At 34.6% G+C, this 9064-nt stretch overlaps 2 protein-coding genes across 2 annotated transcripts in view; both read right to left on the reverse strand.

The window, feature by feature from the left end:
• LOC127183129 (intersectin-2-like) overlaps window positions 1–5073 on the reverse strand; it is a 59451-nt gene extending 54378 nt beyond the window's left edge. Inside the window, exon 1 of the mRNA XM_051138970.1 lies at window positions 4912–5073. The gene's annotated coding sequence lies outside the window, so the exon portion shown is untranslated. The remainder of the gene's footprint in view (window positions 1–4911) is intronic.
• Window positions 5074–6211: 1138 nt separating this feature from the next.
• On the reverse strand, window positions 6212–8645 carry mrpl19 (mitochondrial ribosomal protein L19). Its single transcript, XM_051137881.1, has 6 exons — window positions 8490–8645; window positions 8181–8298; window positions 7532–7650; window positions 7305–7439; window positions 6956–7137; window positions 6212–6867 (listed from the first exon to the last, which is right to left on the reverse strand). Exons 1-6 carry the CDS (start codon window positions 8563–8565, stop codon window positions 6646–6648), a joined length of 852 nt encoding a protein of 283 aa, XP_050993838.1. The 5' UTR covers window positions 8566–8645; the 3' UTR covers window positions 6212–6645.
• Window positions 8646–9064: the final 419 nt, after the last annotated feature.

Here is a 9064-nt window from a genome sequence, read left to right on the forward strand (position 1 = left end):
TGGTTAATACTGCTTGAATAGAGTTTCACATTTTGTTATACAACATTAATTTAACTCAAAACTCAACAGTTGTACAATTTGTCAACCACATGGACTCAAATTATTGTTCTTACTTAGCAACTTATTAGATATTTACATTTTTAAATAACACGGCAGCTTAAAAATTATGTTTGAGTGATTACGGTGTGTAATTTGTCATAGTGCATACTGTGAAAGTCTCATCAGGTAAACAACAGACCATATTTCACTCAAATAAATGTGAACCTAGACAACGAAACCAGTCATAAGTAGCACAGGTATATTTGTAGCAATAGCCAACAATACACTGTATGGGTTGGAATTAACGATTTTTCTTTTGTGCCAAAAATCATTAGGATATTAAGTAAAGATCATGTTCCATGAGGATATTTTGTAAATTTCCTACCATAAATATATATCAAAACTTTAACAACTTTAAAGGTGATTTTCTCAATATTTTTTATATCACATTCAGATTTCCACAAAATGATACTGCATTAGTTCTTGCTTGTTTCGTGACACTTTTAAAGTTAAATGTCTGTTGATTAGCACTAAAAGCATGTTTAATTTTACCTGAAATAGATTAACGTGAATCTGGTAGCATTTTATTACACTGGTTGTACATATTGTGACAGGTCTGAAATGAGATGTCTGGTGAGTGGAGCTAAAAGGTTAAAGCGCTGTCGTTTTTAAAAATAATGTAGACCTACCACCCAGGGTTGCCAGGTTTTCACAACAAAACCCACCCAATTGCTACCCAAAACCAGCCCAATCGCGTTCAGGGGAGTAAAATACACATTTTTTGGCCGGGTTCCCCTGATAAAATTTGCATTGCAGGGGATAATATCATATAGGTCGCTTGAACCCGCGAACGTGAAAAACAACCCGCGCCAACGGTTTTAAAATAGCTCAATTCAGCGGGAAAAATGCAGACTTGGCAACACTGCTACCTCCTATACTAAACCCTAAGCTAAACTGCAAACGTGAGACTAAAAAGAGTTGTTCAATACAGAGATATTTAATACAGTTTTGTATTGAACATCTCCATTACTCACATAAAAGATATCTGCCAAATATTATTATCAAGACAGCCACCAGATGAAATTAAAGGACAGGAAGGGAATTTATCTAAACATGACAGTCACAAGTACTCCAAGTGCAGTTCTGTATACTTTTTTTAATTAATCTTAATGCAGGCCGGAGAACTGCAGCAACAGATCTTATACCTCTCACCTTTTATCACTAACACACATCTAAAATGGAGTTACACAAATAAGGCTTGTGCTTCAGTTCCCTTTAGCATGCTTTTCCTCACAGTTCACAGCATGCGTGTCTGTATAAACAGTAGCACAGAAGGTGGGGGCCACGTTCTCTTGAAAGTGCACGTTCAAGGAACCACTTGTATTCTCTACAGCACTTCACTTTACTCAAGTCCACCATCCAAACTTTCAATCATCTTTTTTAAGTTCAGAGAGGCACGTCCATCATGCAGAATCTCTTTCTCTCTCTTAACAGAGGTGCACAACAAGCTTAGAGAAACTTTTTACATTTGAAGGTGAACAAGAACAGTTGTGAAGTTTTGTAACTGTAACTCAGTAACTCCATTTATATTCAGAGTATGAGATTGTGGTGTTCTGGGTGATGCAAGAGAATTTGACACTGGCAGATGTGATTATATTAAAAAGTGTTTTGAGGACACATGGTCACACAAACACCATTTCATTTGCTTTCTTTATCCCTTTCTCTCCTCTTTATATCTCACTGGTAAACTCACTCACACACACATACACGCTACCATTGGTATTTAGGGCAGCCAACATCCTTTAGTAGGAAGCTATCCTCTGTGTGTGTGTGACATATAAGGCATATTTCTGGGGCACTCCACCCTGTTCCCACTGGGAGATTCGCACACACACCAGTACTCGCACAGAACATGGGTGGTTGGCATTCAAGAGTGAAAAATCTACCGAACAAGATATGAAACTCAAATAGAAAGCATGTCACGTCAACCATCCACATACACACTTTCTATTAGGCACCTACTTTAGCCTGTCTGCAAATGACATCTCTGCCTATCAGTTCATTTTGAAGTCAAATTCACGGTATTTTAAATAATTTTCACCAGTGCATTCTGGGATATTCTATATATACATTACATCATTTAAAAGTTTGGGATCAGTACATTTTTTTTTAATTACAATACAGTAAACACAGTAATATTGTGAAATATTATTGCAACTTAAAACAACTCAGTTTCCTGTGATTACAAAGCTGAATTTTCAGTATCACTACTCCAGTCTTGTGTCACATGATCATTCAGAAATCATTCTAATATGCTGATTTCCTGTTCAAGAAACATTTCTTATTATGATTAGTGTTGAAAAGAGTTGAATATCTGCTAGTTGATCCTTGCTGAATGTAAGCATTCATATTTTTACATATTGAAAAAAATCTGACCCCAAACGATAGTGTACAGCAATATGATGCATCTTGTGTATGTGAACAGTTTACCACCACTAATCTTCCAGGAAATGATGTCATCTGCTTAGATGCTTTAGATAAAGGCCTTGCCAGCATATGCATGTGATGTCAGCACAATTCTGACTTGCAAAGGATTTACGTCGTCCAAGGACATTCGCAATAGGGTATAAATTCCACTGACATTTACACAAAGATTAGGCCTCAAAAATCCCAGAGAGAATCTAATCGAACATTAAAACAACACAACATTATTCCAGAACACTAATTGCCACCTAAGATCATTACATGCAAAGCCACGTCTGTCAACAAATTAACAACAACTGCCGATGATAAATGTAGCCATCTTGACGTATTTCACAGTGGTATACCGATAAGAGAAAAGAAATGATGGTCAGCATATTTCCCCTCACCAGACTCATCCATTCATCACGCAGGTTATTTACTACTGCGACTGGCCCATGCCCCACATACCGAGAAGATGCAAGAGCCGAAACAGATTGTAGCCTCTGTGCTTTGATTAACAGCACTAGCCTTGGAGGGAGAGAGTTATGAGAATATATGACGGTTGGCACAAACTACATAACCTACTTCTACAACAGTCTGTGAATCTAAAAACTTCAAAGGAAATAGCCTGGGTCAAACTTCACATTTCAGTGTAATCGTACAAGTAAGTTCTGAGTAATACTAATGAACAACATGATGAAACCGGTGTTTGCTGGTACACGTTTGATTTATGACTCAACTAGGTGATCAAAAATCAGTAAATTTTTTCACAACAGGGTTCAATTTTTTTTTAACATAAAAATGAAAAATCTTTCTAAAGCATTCATTAATCTTAGTAAATAATAATTCCAACATACCAATGCATTATAGAAATGTATTGCTCATTGTTACTTAATGCAGTAACTAATAGGACCTCACTGAAACTATCAAACCATTTACAGGAGTTTCAGGGCTGGCTGGGATATAAAATAAGTAGGCCTACATAATATAATATATAATAACTGATCTTAAAATTGTAGTCAAAATACATGCCTTCAGAAGACACACTGATTTAGGGACCAAATGTAATATTTTACGAATCAACCAGTATATCTGATGAGAAAATAAATGAGTAAAGTAAAGAAATTAAATAAATAAATGTAAAAAATAAGGTATATATTTATCTGCACAATAGTAAAAACGCTATAAAATACTGGCAAGTTTAGTAAATATTTTCAAATAATTTTAATTGACTGAAAATATCTTGTTTGTGACCCTGGACCACCAAATATATTTTGTAGCAATAGTCAAAAATACATTGTATAGGTCAAAATTCTCCATTTTCTTTTATGCCAAAAACCATATTAAGGATATTATGTAAAGATCATGTTCCATGAAGATATTTTGTAAATTTCCTACTGTAAATATATCAAAATTAAATTTTTGATTAGTAATATCCATTGCTAAGAATTCATTTGGACAACTTTAAAGACAATTTTCTCTATATTTAGATTTTTTTGGCACCCTTAGATCCAGATTTTCAAATAGTTATCTCATCCAAATATTGTCCTAACAAACTATACAATAATTTAAAGCTTATTTATTCAGCTTTCTGATGATGTATAAATCTCAATTTCAAAAAAAAAAAAAAAAAAAAAAATGTAAGACTAGTTTTGTGGTCAAGGGTCACATTTTATTATACACATCTTAAATTACTCATGAAAAAAAAATCGTTTGTTGTTTCACTACTGAAACTAGTGTTTTAACGCTCTTCCAACCAACTCCACAACATGTGGCAAGCATAAGTGAAAAATATAACGTTAATCCTGAATAAAAACCAATATAATCTCTACTCAATATGTAATTATTTTTCGATTTATTAGGTTATATTACCATTCATGTAAAATGAGCTCTGCCCTAAGCGTTAATTTAGTAAACAAATGAGCCAACTGTTATATAAAAGTACATTTTCTATATGGTTTGAGGTTGGATGATGAGGGTCACTGTAGATGTACACAGGTATCCTGGAGGCAGGTGCACTAGTGGGACAGGTGTGTTGCATCTCTGACGACACTTTCAACGTCCCGCTGGGAAACACTTACAATGAACCAGCTCTTATGTTTCAGCTTATTATAAAGCTTAAACGGGATTGAGTTGCTGTATAAGTTCACAACCTGTACAACAAGTTTGTCCGTTATGTGATTGAAATCAATGACAGCGATTCCGCTCCTTCTCAAACACGTTAACGGGCTTTTGTTCCGAAACTGCGCTCTTTTCTCTCGGACAAAATGATTAAGCTTCTACAAAAATGTTTATTACACATTGAACGTATTGAAAACGCAATTTGTAAATACTAACAATAGACGGAAACCTTATAGCAAGCATCACAATAGTATAACCTATAGGCAACTGCAAAAAATAAAAGCTTACCGTGCATATCGCGAAAGAGAACGACACAGTGTTATTGTGATTTCATAAAAACATCGCCAGCGTAGCCGGAAATATCCTCGGATAACGGACGATGTGTGGTTTTGGTATCCAGGTGAAGGATCCGCTGTACCTGCTCACTGCAGATCGCTGACTGCGGCGTCGTTTCACTATCCACAAGTGATAGGGTTGACGTCACTGACAACAGCAGGATGGGCGGAGCTTCGCGCGGTCGCTCTCAGTAGCGCTGCACAGATGTGCACGAGGATTAGTGAGAGCGGCTCCAGATGAGCTTGGACAAAATACCATGTCACTAAAATAATGTGACAAGTTCACGCTGTGGAATGTAAATATCGAGCAGAAGGTCTGAACTGAAACAGTACGCCTGGATATTGTTAGTCAGTGATATGTAAATCTGTGCACTTCTTTGTTCAAGTGGCGAGTTGACGATTGGTGTATAACGATATGTTTATTAAACAGCTGTTTCAAGAGGTTGTAGATTTTGTATTAAAACGTTGAAAAACAAACTAAACCAGCCTAAATTCGGTGTCCCAGCCTGGGTTTAGTTAGGCTTTGGGACTAAAAAGTGCCCAGAACCAGTCTAAAGCCATCTTATACTGGTTTATGTTGTTTTCCTCAGCTATTAACTATTAAAAATAGGCCTATGTTAATTAGACCATTAACGAGGAAATAAATATTCATTACTCAGAGTATAGTTGTTCATATGTACTTATAAATAACTGGCTCATATTAACAGTTGTGCTTATATAATCTAAGTTTTAGTTTCTCAATTAACATTATTCCATGTATTCAATTCCATGGAGAAAACCTTCTTTTCAAATATACATAATTTAAAGCCATGGGGTCAGTAAGATTTATAAATGTTTTTGAAAGAAAAATAATAAATAAATAAATAATTTAAGTAATTATACAATAATAGTATATTAAAAAATAAATAAATTTTGAAAAATGTACAAAAGAAATATTAATTTAGAATATTAGTAATATTAGTTTTCTAAAGTCATATTTTAATGTTTCAGGATTCTTTGATGAATAGAAAGCTAAAAAAAAACAGCATTTATTTGAAGAAAAAATTTAATGTAATGTTATAAATGTGGTTTACTGTCACTTTCTATCGACTTAATATATCCTTGCTGAATAAAAGCATTAATCTCTTTCAAAAAAGAAATCTTAGTAATCCCACATTTTGAATGGTAGTCTAATTTATTTATTTCAGACTGTGAACTGCAAAATCAGATTCCATGAAACAACTTTAATCAATTTCATTACTTTAAATATGGAACTGAGGTATAATTATTTAAGATATTTGCTTATTTGTTTTTCAGATATCAATTTACATTTGAGTGTACTCTGCTGCCCTCTATTGCTTAGAATAACTAATTGCAAGCTAGGATCAGTGCATACACAACTGCATTTGCAGGCACTAATTACACAAACATAAGACAACAAACAACAGCAAAGAAATGATTGCATTTATTTTAATTTAAGATTGTTATTTGTAGATAAGCATCAGCTGCTGAGAAGCATGTTAAATACACACATGAATAGTTCAGATGTATGTCATGTCATCCGTATGTATCTCCAGAATCCATTTTGAGGCAAACCCCCAGAATCACAACCACATCAGCGTGTCTCACCAAAGTCAGATCCTTTCAGCCTTATGTCCCTTCAAAGGGATTGTCTCTGTCCAGGCTGGAAGTGGTTTCTATGGTCTGTTTACTTTCTGAGATTTTCCTGTACCTCCTTAAGGATCTGTTCCTCCAGTCTTGATGTGTCATATTCCTTCAGCATATCGTACGGCCTCCACGGTTCTGCCCATTTCTGAGCATGCTCCATCATCTCCGGGGTCAAACATAGGTCAAAGCGGATACCTCTAATGTTAAACTTGGGACGCTCCCAACGTTTAGACCACGGCTTTGGCTTCATTTTTACTTTTAACTACGAGAGAAACAGAGTAAACTTTTTAAATTTAGTGACTGAACACAGCAGATGTACAATTTACCATTACAGATAAAAAATGTTTTACCTGACTGACTGGAACATCTCCTGTTATCTCATAATGGACAGGTTGCATGTCAAAGTCAAAAGTGCTATATTCAGGAAGAGCATCTCTCAAGTACATAAGATTGTCGTCCAGTCTCTTCTCCAGCTTTAACACTTCAATCTTACGCACACGTGGACTGTACAGCTCATAGCATATCTCCACTCCTACAATGAATGAAAACCTATTACTATAAAATTCATAAGAAAATGGCAACTAAAGATGTAAAGTGACATGACTGGTGGACTCTTAGTTGTTGCAGCACTACACAACAGATAATGAAACAAGTAAAATTAAATGTAACAAGTTTTATTTATTTATTTATTTTTTTTACCCTGGCCATCGACCACATTCCTAAGTATGAAAGTAGCACCCAATCCTTTTCCAGAGCGCTGAATGCAGATTCCAACGAAGCGATTCAAGTTCCCATTCACGTGAGGATCAGTCATGGTCACTGCTAAAATACTGCCTACATGAAATAGTAAAGAGAAATTTTTTAACCACACTTCACCAAAAAATATAAGAGTCTTTCTGGGTGTTACAATGATTAGTATTCCTTACCAACATAAAACTCTGGAATGTTGAGAACTTTCCGTCTCTGTATCATGTCTTTCCGTTCTGCTGAAAATTTCACAGGGTTTGTGCGTTGACGAGGAGGGATGAACTCTGGACTCAAAAACCTAATCAGACATTTATTTTGTAAAGCAACTGAATGATGAAACATGTTACTAATAAGAGACAGTAATACCTAGTGATGCAGACTTCATATTTTGCCATTTTTATTGGAAAATTTAGGCTTTTCATGTAATTTTATACACATTACACATACAATTAAAAGTAAATGTTTGCTTATTTTAAAATAAAAATATTATTTATAGCTCAAATTAATTACAGTAAATTATAGGGTTTTTTAAAACTATCTCTTTATTCTATTAACACAGTTACAATCTTGCTAACAATATTCTTAATAACCTTAACAATCATTCACATATCTACAAACGTTGCAAACTACATGTCATTTATACATGTTACCATGCTGACAGAGAGACAGGTTCCCATAAACCTTTACTAATGAACCTGTTATATCTAATCATAATCACATGCATATATATATATATATATATATATATATATATATATATATATATGCATATGCATTTATACAACAACATACATACATACATACATACATACATACATACATACATACCGTCGCAGAGATGCTTCTTTCTGTGTTTTGTCTATGATAACTGGTTTGGCTGGAGGGGTAAATTTTGGAGGTCCATCTGACGCCGCAGCGCGCCTCATCACAGACGTCGACAGAAGTCCTATAAAAAAAATTAATATTGTGCATGTGTACAAATCATTTTAGGTATCAGAAATAGCTAACTTATTCATTACATAAACTATATATAGGTGAGCAGGTGATGATTTTAATGATCGTCTCATTAGTTTTTTTTTTTGTCATTACCATCTAACATGAATTTGGTAATGGGGAATATAAAACTCAGTAACATACGTTCGTTCTGAGGAAAACTTCTTAAAATCCGTAGCAAACTCATCATTTCTTGCGTCCTCCTTGTGCACGCCGCCATGTTTGACCTCTGACAGAGGAGTGTGTACAAGAAGCATTCTGATTGGCCGCCCAACCTCAATAACGATGCCTCTGACTGGCTGGATGATGTGAAAACTAAAATGTTTTAGAAAATATTAATTATTTTTATGTTAAAACACGACGTTCTAAACATGAGTAAAATAATAATAGCAAAGTTGAAAATTCATTGTGTGACGATGAATAATATAACATTAAAAAGTTACAACCGTCCCTAAACAAACGAATTTGGCTGTAATAAAGTATTTTCAAACGTTAATATGATGTGTACTTGTATAAGAAAATGTGACATACTAGTGCCCAACTGCCAAATCTCAGTTATGACAAATCTATGATCACCGAATTTTTTTTGAAGCTGTCTAATTTAATCTTTCATATGATTGGCGCTCATTTATCAGTATGTTCGTTTATTATTTCCATTCAGATGAGATACAATCAGTGATATTTCTATAGATAATACTACCTAATCAAACACAGACATC

This window comes from Labeo rohita, chromosome 20, assembly GCF_022985175.1.
Source record: "Labeo rohita strain BAU-BD-2019 chromosome 20, IGBB_LRoh.1.0, whole genome shotgun sequence".
Taxonomy (NCBI): Eukaryota; Metazoa; Chordata; class Actinopteri; order Cypriniformes; family Cyprinidae; genus Labeo; species Labeo rohita.

What these genes read in the sequence shown, in the direction of transcription:
- mrpl19 (XM_051137881.1), bottom strand. Translation starts at nt 8,565, where the DNA reads ATGGCGGCGTGCACAAGGAGGACGCAAGAAATGATGAGTTTGCTACGG. An exon ending in AAGTTTTCCTCAGAACGAAC is followed by an intron (nt 8,299 to 8,489) that starts GTATGTTACTGA and finishes TTTTTTTTATAG; the next exon opens with GACTTCTGTCGACGTCTGTG. An exon ending in AAAGAAGCATCTCTGCGACG is followed by an intron (nt 7,651 to 8,180) that starts GTATGTATGTAT and finishes ATGTCTGATTAG; the next exon opens with GTTTTTGAGTCCAGAGTTCA.